Below are 14,863 nucleotides of genomic sequence, written 5' to 3'. Positions count from 1 at the left end.
CGTAGTTAATTTTGTTGTTTGCTTTTTGGTTTTGCTTGTGCTGTTGTTTGATTGCTTAGTTCTTGATCCTCTAATTGAGCAGGGCTTCTATCCTGTACGTGAGAGGTCAAGAATTGCGACAGAGTTCAAAGCTCTATGCCATGAGTTAATCTGTTCCAAGGCTTTTATCAGTTGTTCTGGTGAAGTTGTATGTTCTTTTCGGTTCTTTAACTGATGTATTGGTTTTCTCTTTTCTGAGAGTATGATAATAGAATTCTTTATTTGTCTTGGCGTGCAGGAGATTTCTTCCGATATTAATCAAGCTTCTCTGACTCTGGATAAAATCTCTCTGATTATCAATGGTTACAGAGAAGGTCGATTTTCCCATCCTCATGTCACCCTAGATGAACTTGAGTACATAGTGAAGATTAATGCAGGCTTAGCTGAGCTGCATAATAAGTGGCAGACCATCTTTATATGGCAAGATGGACCTCTAGTAGAAGCAATGAAGAATGGCGATTTGTTTCTTGTGGATGAAATTTCTTTGGCTGATGATAGTGTGCTTGAGAGATTGAACAGTGTTTTAGAACCAGAAAGGAAGCTGGTGGGTGGTTTGCTTCAATGAATAATTCTTCCAGATAATGCACTTGATTTACTATATGGCTTCCTACTTGTTCGTGCGATGGCTTTGTTTTTCTTGAGTCGGTTGTTAAATGATCTTATGGTCACAGTTTTTTCTAAATTGTTCACTATGGGAATCAGTTGAGATCATGTAGATTTCACTATCATTGTGAATCTTGCTCATCTTGCAGTTTTTTCAATAGATTTTAAGTTGATTTGGTATGTAGGCTGTTAGTAATTAAGTCTAAAAGTTCCATAATTGTGCTTACTCTGTGAGGACCAAGTGCCAAGTCTTTACGAAAGCTGAAGATGTAGTAGGCCCAACAAATTATGTTGACATCTCATTTCTTGCATGTCCATTGGTGGGGTTTTACAGAATTTGAGACCATAGGCGGAAGCTTTGTTTTATACTAATTTCAGTTCGCTTTAGTTGGACCTTAATGTTGTTGTACCATGTCAGCCAATTATGCATTCTGTTTGTGCACCTAACAGAACCTTGTATCAATTGTAAGCTCTTGCATATGAAGTTTGGCTTCCGAGACAAGATCATTGAGTCAGTTGACAGAATAGGTTTACTTCATTACTGGAGTAGGATACTCCTAGATAATCAAAGAGTATTCCTTCCATATATACTGGCCTTTAGCTGAACTTTTTGATCATTTTTTCAGCTCCACTTGTCTGTATAGAATAATTGTCAACGGTATTGTGATGGTCTTTCCAACGCCCTGTTTATTTTGATCTTTTGCTCTCCGTTCTCCTTTTTATCCAATTCTATGATATTTTCTGATATAAGCATATATTTGAATTAGAAAGGATATCTTTGTACTTGTTTACTGACATAATTGCCTTTGTAGTTAGGCAAAAGTTTTGGTGGGAGTTTTAGGTTCAGTATTCTTAACTTTCATTTCGGATATATAATGTATTGGCTCTTTCCTTTGACTTCTCCAGTCATTGGCCGAGAAAGGAGGCTGTAATTTGGAAACAATCACTGCTGATCCAAACTTCTTTGTGCTTGCAACAATGAATCCTGGCGGTGACTATGGTAAGAAGGAATTATCACCTGCCCTTCGCAACCGATTTACTGAAATATGGGTTCCTTCTGTCAGTGAGTTAAATGAGCTTAGATCCATCGGTCTTGAGAGGTAAATGACCACTACTTTTCATTCACAAATTAATTTTCCATAATACAGCGCTTCTTGTAATTTTCCTACTTCCTTTGTTTTGATTTTGCAGAATTTCAAATCCACAACTAACTTGGATCGTGGATGTCATGCTTAATTTTTGGGAAGTATGTTCAGTCAATGTTCACATGCATATTTGTGTGTTCTACACAGTATTGCACAAATAAGTTGATATTTGGCCTGTGATTGCAGTTTAGATTACTTTCTCATTACATAATATCTTCTTGAAATTAGTTTTTGAATACATTATTCTTTCTCGTGCCTTGCAGTGGTTTAATCATCTTGAAACTGGGAGAATGCTTACAGTCAGAGATTTTTTATCCTGGGTAGCTTTTGTCAACATGAGAGAGGAATCTTTACCACATGCGGATGCATTGTTACATGGGGTATTCCTTGTTTTGATTGATGGAATAAGTTTAGGTATTTGTTTCAATCTTGGTTTTCATGTGATATCCTAATTTTTTGGTTTGAACAACTAAACTAAACTTAAGACCTAGTTCTTTAATGCTTTTTGGATGGACGAAACTGATTTTTATTTTGTTTCTTATGCACTCTTTTTTTTTGGTGTTTTTTTGGATTTATTAACATCCCACCATATGCTTTATCTCTTGTTTCCTTTCAGGTACAAATTTATCAAAACTTGAGGCTGTGGACTTGAGGAAGAAATGCCTTTCTTTTCTTCTGAAACAACTAGAGGTGGTTCTCTATCTTAATGGACTGTGAAGTTCTTTCTGATATTTGACTCATATGATCTATACTTGTGAATCATAAAAGGGTAATAACCGGAAGTCTTTTACTTATGTTGTCACGTATGAATCTTGTGTCTCTGGCTATCAAAAATTAACCTTTGTACGTATATACAGAAAAAAACTACCAAAGGGTGGTGTGATTCGTGCCATAATTTCCCTTCTCCACCAAGATATAGGAAAGGAAAATTTATCTGCTTTATATTGTTTTGACATTTATTGTTTTGTAAACTGTTGCTTTAATTAATTCTGGTGACTGTTGAACTGTATTGTGGACCAATTTTTCTCTGTAAATTTAATAAGTCAAGAGTTGTGCAAAATGCAATCACATCATTTGATATGTTTGGAAGAATTGTATAGAGGTTTTCTTATATTTTAGTATGCTTCTGAGGAGAGGATAGCACAGCTGCTGCTTCACAGTTTTGTGAAGAATTGGACATGCACGCTTTACTTCTGCATGGAAGCGGTTGTTTGCATTTGCCAAACGTGCACTGTCTCCTAATAGGCTGACCTATCATTATTGCTAATAGTGGTTTTTTTGAGGAATTACCAATTCTATTGGATGCTACTCTTTGTAGTGGGCTTGAAGCTATTGCTCTCGTCTTGCCCTTCAAAAGAGGCAAGAGTTCATTTGTTCATTTACTTCAGTAGTACGTGGCTTCTAAGTATTCAAGTCACCGTTTCCCATTTGGGATAAGCTGTTTATAAATTTGCAAATTTGAATATTTCCTGAATATCTAGATGTTTCTTCATGGGAAGAGCTTATGCATACTTGGAATCCTTTTTTCAAAAAATCCATGACTCAAGTTGCTGGTTAATTACTACAGGAATTCAACTGCAGCTTGAACCACCCTAATCTCTCCTCTCTGGAGTATTATGGGTGGGCTGATCCTGGTAATTCTGCTGATACACCAGTCCCAGAAAATGATAGCATGCAATGCGACAATCGTTTCGGCATCTACCCGTTCTACATTGGAATAGGTAATGGTGTTTTCCTTTTACGTTCCAAAGTCACAAACATAAAATCTTCGTGGTGAAGTGCTGAAGGGTAAAGAAGATAGGGATATGCAATCTATTCACTATTTAAGGTTCCGAGTTGCATGCCATATGCTGTTAATGTTCTGATATTCCTAGTCTGTGACTTTAATATTGGTCTAAATCTTAATCCTCGGTCGTTTCTGTTGTTTGCTTTGTCTTCTTCAAGAATATTAAAATTTTCTCTTATTGTTCTAAGCTGTACAATTGTGTTGAGTTGGCATACAAGAGTATAGTAAAATTGTTAAAATTGTATAGACATGATGGGTTGGTCTAAGCTAGAGGGGAAATTAGATTGAGTTTTAGCCTATTGATTCAGGATACATGTTGCTCTGCAAGAATGTAATATATTATTATATTCAGGTAACAATAATTGTCAAGTAAGGGGATTTGAGTTTCTTGCACCAACTACTCGAAGAAATGCACTGCGCGTGCTCCGTGCTTTGCAGCTTGCTAAGCCAGGTACTTTTTATTCCCTCTAGTGACAAAAATCATGTATTTTCTTTTAATGTATTTGCGTAATCTTTTGCATCCATATATTTACACCAGACCTGGTATTTTGAAGAATAAAGTATTATCAGAATTTGATTGTGTATCATTTTATGTGTGCTTTTCTAGTTCTGTTAGAAGGCAGTCCGGGTGTTGGTAAGACCAGTTTAGTTGTTGCCATAGGGAAGTTCTCTGGGCACAAGGTCGTACGAATAAATTTGTCTGAACAGGTGTAGTATACAGTCCTTTCGTTCTTTACATTCTCAGTTTTGGCTGCAAATGTATCTGGAGTATTCTTTTCCTCGAACAGTGATCTGAGTTGAATTGTCTAACTTTGTAATATGCAGACTGACATTATGGATCTACTGGGGTCAGATTTGCCAGTTGAAAGTGAAGAAGGAATGCAATTTGCATGGTCTGATGGAATCTTACTACAGGTGGACTTTCATCCTTGTTGCTGGTTTAGGCTATTATTTCTTTCTATAAAATGTCAACTATTGATGTTGCTTTGTTGTAGGCTTTGAAAGAGGGATCGTGGGTCCTGCTGGATGAGCTAAACCTTGCACCGCAATCTGTTTTGGAGGCATTGACTCGCATCTCTTCTCTTTTGTTTCTTTAATTAGTTGTAACCTTTCCTTTCATGAGTGACTGTTCTTTCTTATACTGATCCTTAACGTGGAGTGACCATTTGACTCGTAAAATAATTTGTAATAATTAGGGTTTGAATGCTATTCTGGACCATCGGGCTGAGGTCTTCATCCCTGAGTTAGGTGTGACTTTCAAATGCCCTGCATCTTTTAGAGTTTTTGCTTGTCAGAATCCTTCTTATCAGGGTGGAGGGAGGAAAGGTCTACCAAAGTCATTCCTGAACCGATTTACCAAGGTATGGCGGCATTGAATTGTTAACTTTTGTATCATGTCACTTTTGCTTAATTAGTAAAGGATATGTTTTTCATACTGGGCTATCTTTCTATTCCTGAGTCAGGCTTATTAGTTTCGATTTGTAACCTTCACTAATTGGCTAGGTTTACATTGATGAGCTCATTGAGGATGACTACATATCCATATGTACCTCACTGTACCCATCAATCCCTCGATCTATTCTTTGGAAGCTGGTTTTGTTTAATAAACAACTTTATGAAAATACAATGTTGTATCACAAATTTGCTCAAGATGGTTCTCCGTGGGAGTTTAATCTCAGAGATGTTATTCGTTCATGCGAGTTGATACAAGGTACCCATTTTTTCCATTCTATGATGTTAACTTATGTCATTAAAGTTGATGGTTACATTCTAAAAGCTGCCAAACTTTTCAGGTGCACACGAGAATTTCCAATCTGATTGCTTCTTGAATACAATTTATGTGCAAAGAATGCGCACTCCAACTGATAGATTAGAAGTCATAAAGTTGTATGAACAGGTTTTTGGGCTTAAACCTTGCATAAATCCATTTCCACGAGTGCAAATCAATCCTCAGTATTTAGTCATTGGAAACATCTCTATCCAAAGGAATCCTTATCATGCTTGTGGATTTTTTAATGGTGAACTCAAAATTTTGCCTGGGTTTCTTAGTAGTTTGGAGGCTATCACTCATTGCATAGGGCATCAGTGGTTGTGCATATTAGTTGGTCCACCTTCGTCTGGCAAGACTTCTTTGATAAGATTACTTGCTGAGCTCACGGGCCATGTGCTTAACGAGTTAAATCTTTCGTCTGCAACTGATACATCTGAACTACTGGGATGCTTTGAGCAACATAATGCCTTACGCAATTATCGTACAATTATTGCTGTGGTTGAACGATACATGAGCGAGTATTCCAGCCTGCAGTTAGAATCTTCCACCGGGGAATTTATCAGACAAAAAGACCTCTATAGTGAATGGCTTGCCTTCTTATCAAGCATTGATTATGATCCTACAAGAAGTTCTGCATCTGCAAATATTGAAGCTTGGAGAACTAAATGCTTTGATTCTGTTCCTTTGCTCATTGAGATTATAGAGAATCTTAAGTTTGAAGTTGAGAAAAAAAAATTACAATTATCTTGGTCATGTAGGGATCTTGATAGAACTCTTATGGCAATCAAAAAATTGCAAGAAAGTTCTTTGAGAAGGCAGTACTCTGCAAAGTTTGAGTGGGTAACTGGAGTACTTATTAAGGCTATAGAAAATGGAGAATGGATAGTTCTGGAGAATGCAAATCTTTGCAACCCAACGGTTGGTAATTCTATCAATTGTTACTTTGATTGGTTCTCTCTCTTTTTTGTGATTGTATGATTTCTGAAGCGCTGAGTGTAACATTATCTATCTCTTGCTTGCCTACAGGTTCTTGACAGAATTAACTCCTTGGTTGAGCAGTCAGGATCTATCACTGTGAACGAGTGTGGAACTGTGGATGGGAATCCAGTGGTTCTCCATCCTCATCCTCAATTTCGAATGTTCCTGACCGTCAATCCCAGCTTTGGTGAGGTTTCCCGAGCAATGCGAAATCGAGGGGTTGAAATTTATCTAATGAAGCCCTTTTGGTTGCATGAAGGGAAATGCAACAGCTATATTGATGAGGCTGAGCTTAGAGATGCGAAAAGGTTTATTATCTTCTCTGGCATTACATTTAGTAAGCTAGTAGACATGATGGCTAAAGCACACAGTTATGCTAAGAATGAAGGTGCAAGGTTTGATGTCCACATTACATACCTGGAACTTGCGCGCTGGGTGCAGTTATTCAAGCGGCTTATTACAAGTGGCAATCAACCTATTTGGAGTCTCCAAGTTAGTTGGGAGCATACATATCTTTCTTCTTTGGGTGAGGTTGAAGGGAAAGATGTTGTTACTCATGCAATCAGCTCTTATTTGTCAGAGACGAATTTGTCTAGGATTGATAAATTTCAAGATTCATTAATCTGTCTGCCTGGTGGATGGCCATCACCCATGAATACGAGGGATTTCGTACTTTATTCCAAGGAGACTTGTGTGAGACGAAATTGCATGTATTTGGAGTTCCTGGGGGTTCAGGCATCATATTCCTTTTGTTTTAGTACATGTTCAGAAGAACAAGCTGTAATTGCTAGTGGCTCAGAGAGAATTTACTTGATGGATGTGAGAAGATTGTATTATATGATGTTTCCCAATGCCTCAATGGATATGGTTTTAAATCAGGTGGTGCAGAAACAATTCAACTTGGACTTAGCCAGGAAAATGCTATTCTTTGCAGCTAATTGGACAATAGAGCAGGCCGTGGAAAGTGATATTGAGCTATACCTTTGCTGGTTCAGTTGGTTTGGTTCTCATGTAGAACCATTTTGTACATTTTTTAGTTCTTTTGTTGATACCCTAAAAGAGGAGCTAAAGCACCCTGTTTGGGACCGGATATTCCATTGCCGTCGGGAGCTCTTGTCTCGTAACTCAGTCAATTTGGAAGCGTTCCCTATCCCAATTCTTTCAGTGGATTTGGTTGGTTTGTCAGCTTCTAATGACGAGGTAAAATCTTATGCTGGATTTCTGATGAATTCCATTAAGTGTGTGGGCTTAGTCAGACTTACCTATGAGCAGTGGAGACTGGAGAGACAGCATGTCCACAGTCAGAGAACGAAGTATTTTGAGCCTCTGTTGCTTGCTTTGCAAGTAGTGGAAAAGCAAGTCCTTAATTTACTTGTTGTCTCACAGTCTTTTGATGTGCTTTTCCAATTATACAATGGCCTCCTTGAAAATCACATGCTGTTCTGGAATGGCATCATATCTTCTCATTTTGAGTCCATTTTAATTTCTTGGCGATCTTTGTTGAAGAGTATTTCAAGAATGCACGAATTTTTCCCAAAAGAAGTGGATAATTTTCTGGTGAGTTTATCTGAATCAGCTCTCCTCTTTCCTCTTTTAAAGTTTCTGTAAATTGTTGGTAGCATATCTTAACATGAATGTCTTTCATTTCATCCTACAGAAGGAAATAAGAAATGTGGATCCTGCGTTCTCTGATTCTTTGAGATCGCAAAAGTCATTACTCTGGGTGCATGGTGGTCATCCCTATATGGCCCCTTCTGAAGATGTATATCAGAAGCAGTGTCAACTTATAAGCCTCTGTGAAATGGTATGGCCAAGAAAGAAACAATTTTGGGAGCAAACTGGAAGTGATATACCTGCTGAAGCTGTTTTATATTTCAACTCAGAACTTCGCTTCCTTGCTATGCAAGGTGTTTCCATGTCAGCATATATTATTGGCAATGCTGAAGAACACTTCCATATTGTTCAGCATTTGGAGGAAACATATCAGTTGCTTTTGCGAAGATTAGAATTTGAGAAATGCAAGTTGAACGCGAATGTAAAGACTTCTGAGGACGCATCGTGGCAGGAAAATTTGTCCATCTGTTGTAGTTTCCCTCCTAATTTGTTATGCAGAAGGAGGTCAGGTCTTGATAGTTGGTTGGATGAGCTGCCTATATGCGATGACACAAGTTTTTACCACGATATGGTGCTACTTAGTGAGCTAGCAAGGATTGTCGTACTTGATGTCAAGGAACAGCATCAGGCTTTATCCAACTTGACTGGCCATATGGAACGTGCTTTAAATTTTTCATTGAACTTCTCATCACGGTCTCCGATGGACCTCATACCACACCAGAAGATTTTATGGACTGTGGATGCATGGTTCTCTGTCCCAGCTGTAAATGCTAAACTTGCTAGTTTTGTACTTGAGATGTGGTTCAGGTGGCACAGATTTTTGTGGATGCACTATCCTGCTCTGGCTGATGATTCTGCTAGACATTATGCTAATGGTATTTTACTACCTAGTAGGCTTTCCCGGACTCTGAAAAGTGAAACTGTAGAGCGGATTCTGCGGAATGTATTTTCTGTTGGAGATTATCCTTTGCACTGCTTGAAACTTAGAGTTGCCTCACGTGATCTATGGCAAGGTGGTCCCAGTGCAGTTGACATAAAAGATCTGCTTCTATCTAATGCCCAGTCTCTCTTTGAGCAGATTATATATTCTCATAGAAAGTCATTCTCAACAGATAATTTTACCAAAATTAAGTACTTCTTCAGTTTGGCTCTGGCAAAGACCATTACCCTAGATGATATAGATAATGTGGTTTCTCTCCTTGCTTCTTCAAATCACAGCATATTCACATCCTTGCTTGGCGCTTTGATCCAGCCAGTTCTCAGTGTACTTTATACTCCCTGTGCCCATAACTCAGATTATGTTCTTGGATGTGCATGGTTAAGGATTGGGGGTTTAAGGTATCATCTGTTAACTCTTTGTAATGATCCTGATCCTGCTGTTAAATATTCAATAAAGTACTCACAATTGATGGAAAAAATTGATTCACTTGAGCTTGAAATTGAGGTAAGGAGGGAGTGTGTCCTTTTGGCAGGATCCTTCCAGTTGAGAAAATGTGATGATTATAGAGAACAGTTGTTGGAAAATCTTCGTGCTGATCAGAAATCGATGCAAAGACGGATGATATTCCGCTCTGATCCTGGAAAGTATAAGAAGTTGAAACATGAGCTTGATGAGTTTCGTAATGATACAGCTTCTGTTAGTTGGATAAACAATATCTTGAGCATGCATGTTGAACAAATAATTGACCAAATTCAGAATTGGCAGGAAAAGGCTTCAAGTTTTATTGAGCGATTGTCAGAGGAGTACTCTGCATATGGTGATGTTATTGAACCTGTTCAGGTTGCAATATATGAAATGAAGTTAGGCTTATCACTTGTTCTTTCAACTGCCTTGGCTAAAAAGATTCTAGAGAGGATAGGGCAGCAAGATATGGAATTCGTTTTGTCTACAGTTTATTCTTTTATGAGATTCCCAAGAACGTTTTCTTCAAAAGCTGTTAAGATTCAGAACTGGCAAAAGAAGCTTACTTCCTGTAAAATTGAATTACCTTCTAACATGGGGGCATTGGATTTGAAGCTTCTTGAAAATCTAATTACTAGCAGTAGGGATTTCAATTCAGAGAGAGTGATCTCTGTCATATATTTCAGAATTGCCATCTATAAGAATGTTCTTGTTCGGATTACACAATTCATTTCTGAGGTCCATCTTTTGGATAATGCATCCTTTAGACTATTGGATAAAATATTTGGTGAGATTGCAAGCTGTTGGATGGATATGAAACTTCAACTGAAGGAAAAGGAACATGATGAAGCTCAACAATTCAAGTTCAGACCCCGTGCAATTAAGGTGGAGAACATAATTGAGATTGATTTATCGACTCTACAAAGTTCTGTTGCAAGTGACAGTTTCACAGAGTGGCAGGAATTGTTTGCTGGAGAAGAATCAACAGAAAAGAACAGACTTGATGAGGTTCACGAGAGTTTGGAGGAAGAGTGGAACATCTTAGAGGAATCGGTTTTAAATGACATAGTTGATATCCATAATCAACTATTTGGCTCTGTGGATCTTTGTAGAAATCCTGGAATTGTTAAGGTAGCTGATGAGCAAAAATTATCTGCCTTCATTGACTCTTACTCACTGGGATTAAGAATGATCAAAGGTTTAGAGGGTATAATTTCTTCTAATTTTGATTCTAAGCTTATACCAGAACACATACTTCGCATCTGCTTGGAGAAAGAAAACCTGTTTATCACTCCCCATAAACCTGGTCATTCATACAATTTTTACAAGGATCCAAATCCCTCTATGATGGCTAAAATGGTGGAGCCACTTGCACAGCTTAAGCAGCGCATACTTGTGCTTTTACACGAGTGGGATGGCCATCCTGCTTTTCAGAAGATTGTGGATGCTATTGATATGGTTTTGTCTATTCCTCTAAGTACTCCTGTTGCCAAAGTTCTTTCAGGCTTGCAATTTTTGCTGAACAAGGTGTGGACATTGCAGGCTACTGTCGCAAAAATTCCTCTTTCAGATTATCTGAAACCAATATTTGCTATGGTCTCTTCATTGCAGAAGTTGGAATTTGAATCTTGGCCTGCCTTGCTTGATGACGTTCATGTACAGTTTGAAGTTAATGCTGGGAGGTTGTGGTTTCCATTATATTCTGTTCTTCAGCGTCATTATTCAGCTGTAGATAATGATTATGATGGAAAAACCATACAGAGTTTGGACGATTTTATACACATGTCTAGCATTGGTGAATTTAAAAGACGTCTCCAACTATTGCTTGCCTTTCATGGCCAACTCCATAATGGTCAATGTCAGGGATCGTATTCAAGTCTTTTCCAAGTGAAACTTGTGAAGATTTTGTACAATACATTTGGATTTTATGTGCAATTCTTGCCAAAGTAAGTTCTTTATAATCTGTATTTGACTTATTTGAATGTTTCAGGGGCTTTCCAAATTGATCAGTTAAGCTGAGGTTTTTCTTCTTTTCATTCCCCCCCCCCCCTTTTGGCTAAGGATTTTGGAACATATTGGAGCTAACAGAAGAACTATTGAGACGGAGTTGAAAGATCACCAGAAATTGTGTCGGTGGGAGCACACTGAGGACTATCTTAGCATAGAAAACTCAAGAAGAGCCCGCCAAAAGTTGAGGAAGATAGTAGACAAGTACACTGTGAGTTATTTCTCCCGTTGCTTACCTTAAACAAATTATGAGATTGTAAACCATTTTGTTATTTCCTTATTGTCAAATTTTGGTACTAAACCAGGAGTTCACTTGTCTGTTGCCTGTTTCCAGCTTGTCACTTGTGTGGGCAATAATGGTGTTTTATGTTCTTTGTGCAGGACCTATTAAATCAACCTGTTGCACTTTTCCTCATCCAAGAAGTTGCAAGAAATGGTGTGAGCCAACCAATGCAAGGCCCACAGCTCAGCCCAGTCTACTCTTACGACAGTAACAGAAAGCTTCTCGATGTTATCTGCAATCAGACCAAGTTTAGAGATGAGGACAGGTTTATTATTTTCTTATCCTCATATGTACTTGATGTCTTGTAGTACAATAAGATAATTGTTTCTGATAATCTGCTCCTCTTTGAACGTTGTCTTTGTTTCTTAATAGCCAAAAGAAAGCTAAGCTGCTTTTACAAGCTTCACATCTTGTGAGGAAGGTTGAGGTTGATATCTCAAATGTTTCGCTGGAGGATATCAGAGGTTGATTGTCTCTTCTTTTTTGGCGTCTCAACTAACATATAGGCATGTTGATTTGTTCCTCATTATGACCTTCAATATTATGCAGAGGTAACAAGCCTCATCAAAAATATTTTGCCTTCCCAGCTCCTGCTGGAAAAGGGAAACCAAATCCTGGATACAATCTGGACAGTTTGCAGCTCAGTTATTCACTGCGGTGATCTTTGGAAGGATGAGAACAAACATTTCGGGAAGAGGAGAGCTTTTTCTGATCTTCTAAAGCTCTTAGAAAGTTGTGGATTGTCAAAGCATAGGTCAACTTTCATGGAGGTAAAGAGCATGCAAATCCTAATTATAGCCCTTAGGGGTTGATTTTTAGTGTGCTACTCTAAATAATAATATTGGTTATTTATTTTCTGCTTTTCTACTGGAAAATATAGGATCAGTTCAATGACAAAAAATTCAGATATTGGCTGCTTCAGCCATCCTATGATGTGCAGCATCTACTAATGCAAGGCGGTGCCTCTTATGGGGATGTCAACATTGCAGCTTCAAGCAACCTTAAGAGTTTGTCTTCTGGAAGTTTAGAGAGCGAATGGAAAACAGCTAACAAATTCTACTTCAGTGGCCTTGCATCAATGCATGTTGTGGAGCAAATTTGCCTGAATTTCCATAAAGATTTTACTCTGGAGCAGGTATAACTCAATGAATGGATATTTGATATCTCCTTATAATCTATGAGTAGTTTGTTTGGTTCTACAATTTGATGAAACAGAAGTGAAGTTCAAGGAGTACAACTTAAACATTGATAAAGCACTGGGACCTGTAGTATATAGATCCTTTAGGCCACTAAGGATTCTTTTAAGCCACTAACCATATGAGATTATTATTTAGGAGAGAGAAATTGCATTTTTTTTTTAAACTTTGATCAGTACAGTCAGCTGAAGTCAAGATGAGTACCATGATATTAGTCCATGATTGAGAGGGAAAACACGTCTGTTTCAAGGGTAATTGAAACAGAATGAGGCCTAATATCATACTGTAGTCATCTTTGGATCAACGACATTCCCTTGTGCAAGCATACTCTTTGGTAGTGTTTTGGACCAAGTAGTAGCATGGATTTTATCCAGTTATAGTGAACATTAGTGTTTTTGTCCTGCTGCTTCTTCTGAATTAATCCAGGTTGAAGTTAATTTCACAACTCCTGGTTAATTTCTGTTGTAAATCAGATCAAGTTCTACACATCTTTCACATGAATGTTGCACTTTAAAAGTTGAAATAGTTGCTTATCCAATTCAAGACAATCTAGAATCATATAAAAACTGACTAAAAAATGGAACTAGTTTTGCTTGCAAGGGACGAGGTAGAGTTGGCTCAAAAGCAGAAGTAATTTAACTTTGAGGCTGTTTGGATTGCTCAATTGACAAGTTAAGTGTGTTGTTACTATGTTGTTTTGACTAGATTATGTTACATTTGTAACTTTTTGGAAAAGCAATATTGTCTGACTGGTAGTCCCTGGAAAGCTACACCACTGAAGTTAGATTTGACAAAGAACTGGAAAGACTGTGCTACCTCCTCCCCCCCCCCCCCCCCCCCCCAAAAAAAAACAATTAAATTAAATTAAAGATACAAACTCATTGGCTCCTAAGGGAGGTGCAGGGCAATGAAATTGCTCAAGAATAATTGGCCTTACTTTGGAGGAAGCATCTGGAGCTTGTCCTCCTTTTCCCAAAAAATACAAAAGAACGAGAGAATACGCAATGATATGTGCTCGGTTTTTGGCACAGGCATATAATATTGGGTTCTTGACTGTTATGTTTACAGACTAGCCTGGAAATAATAAACTAAGGAAATTCCAATTCAATCTGAGTTGGCTTCATAAAATTTATCAAAGATTGGTTCATACGATTGCAATGTCATGCTTGTCATCTTTTCAAGCAATGAAGTATAAGAAAGTTTCGGGTACATGGACTGATTTATACATCTCTAATGAAGTAATTCATTCAAACTAACTTGGGAATGAACAACCGAGCTTGCATACAGTAACAACGTTATTCGAGCCATCATGGAAACGAACAACCCAGCTTGTATACAATTTTGAAACCTGTTTAGACCAACGAAAATGTTAACATGTATTGCATGTATCACACGTCTCTGATCCAGATTATGCATCGGGTTAAACAGCACAACCTACACCTTTTTCTCCTATGTGTTTGAGCTGGAGTTTTCACCTTTAAAATGCACATTATTTTGTTGAATCCTGTTGTTTGTATTGTTTAAAAGTCCTATTCTTTTCTTGATCATCTCAGATCCTATTGTTTGTATAGGTTAAAAGGTCCTGTTCTTTCCTTGATCACCTCATTGCAATTCAACAAGATCAACGTGCTGCTGCCTATCATTTTTCGGAGGAACTTAAAGATCTGAGAGAATGTCTTTGGCCTTTAGCAAATTTGTTCCCAGACTCTTTTGTGGGACCAGCCAGTTGTGAATGGTCCTTTCCTGAGAACCAAAATGCCATATTTAATTGCATGTGGCAGCAGAAGGTAGACATTGGACTTGTGGCTCAGTATAGTCTAAAATGTCATTTTTGCATTGTTGATGACTGCTGTAACTTCACCTTTTTCATTGCAGCAACTTCTTGACAATTTGTCTACCATGATATCTGAAGTGCAATTGTTGGTACAAAAGGTAGAGCATAATCACTTAAACTCCTGTTCCAACGTCAAAGATACAGCTAAGCAGATTTTTTGCATCATTGAGAAATTTGTTCCGGAGCTTCAGAGCTCTAAGGTACT

General features: G+C 37.9%; 1 protein-coding gene across 5 annotated transcripts in view; it reads left to right on the top strand.

Moving 5' to 3' along the window:
* The window catches only part of LOC113742322 (midasin-like), a 34,282-nt gene that overhangs the window by 13,869 nt on the left and 5,550 nt on the right, over window positions 1-14,863 (top strand). For all 5 annotated transcript variants that reach the window (XM_072045215.1, XM_072045217.1, XM_072045214.1 and 2 more), the window contains 23 exons: window positions 83-187; window positions 278-583; window positions 1,549-1,742; window positions 1,834-1,888; window positions 2,051-2,201; window positions 2,404-2,477; window positions 3,355-3,508; window positions 3,926-4,024; window positions 4,181-4,281; window positions 4,399-4,488; window positions 4,569-4,634; window positions 4,770-4,934; window positions 5,077-5,284; window positions 5,367-6,262; window positions 6,371-7,879; window positions 7,980-11,284; window positions 11,400-11,556; window positions 11,727-11,893; window positions 12,001-12,092; window positions 12,178-12,398; window positions 12,509-12,763; window positions 14,396-14,611; window positions 14,700-14,858. In XM_072045215.1, the coding sequence (XP_071901316.1) occupies window positions 83-187; window positions 278-583; window positions 1,549-1,742; window positions 1,834-1,888; window positions 2,051-2,201; window positions 2,404-2,477; window positions 3,355-3,508; window positions 3,926-4,024; window positions 4,181-4,281; window positions 4,399-4,488; window positions 4,569-4,634; window positions 4,770-4,934; window positions 5,077-5,284; window positions 5,367-6,262; window positions 6,371-7,879; window positions 7,980-11,284; window positions 11,400-11,556; window positions 11,727-11,893; window positions 12,001-12,092; window positions 12,178-12,398; window positions 12,509-12,763; window positions 14,396-14,611; window positions 14,700-14,858 (8,745 nt within the window). The remainder of the gene's footprint in view (window positions 1-82; window positions 188-277; window positions 584-1,548; window positions 1,743-1,833; window positions 1,889-2,050; window positions 2,202-2,403; window positions 2,478-3,354; window positions 3,509-3,925; window positions 4,025-4,180; window positions 4,282-4,398; window positions 4,489-4,568; window positions 4,635-4,769; window positions 4,935-5,076; window positions 5,285-5,366; window positions 6,263-6,370; window positions 7,880-7,979; window positions 11,285-11,399; window positions 11,557-11,726; window positions 11,894-12,000; window positions 12,093-12,177; window positions 12,399-12,508; window positions 12,764-14,395; window positions 14,612-14,699; window positions 14,859-14,863) is intronic.

The sequence above is a fragment of the Coffea arabica genome, chromosome 4c (assembly GCF_036785885.1).
Source record: "Coffea arabica cultivar ET-39 chromosome 4c, Coffea Arabica ET-39 HiFi, whole genome shotgun sequence".
In the NCBI taxonomy this organism is placed as follows: Eukaryota; Viridiplantae; Streptophyta; class Magnoliopsida; order Gentianales; family Rubiaceae; genus Coffea; species Coffea arabica.
This window is presented reverse-complemented; position numbering and strand designations above follow the sequence as displayed.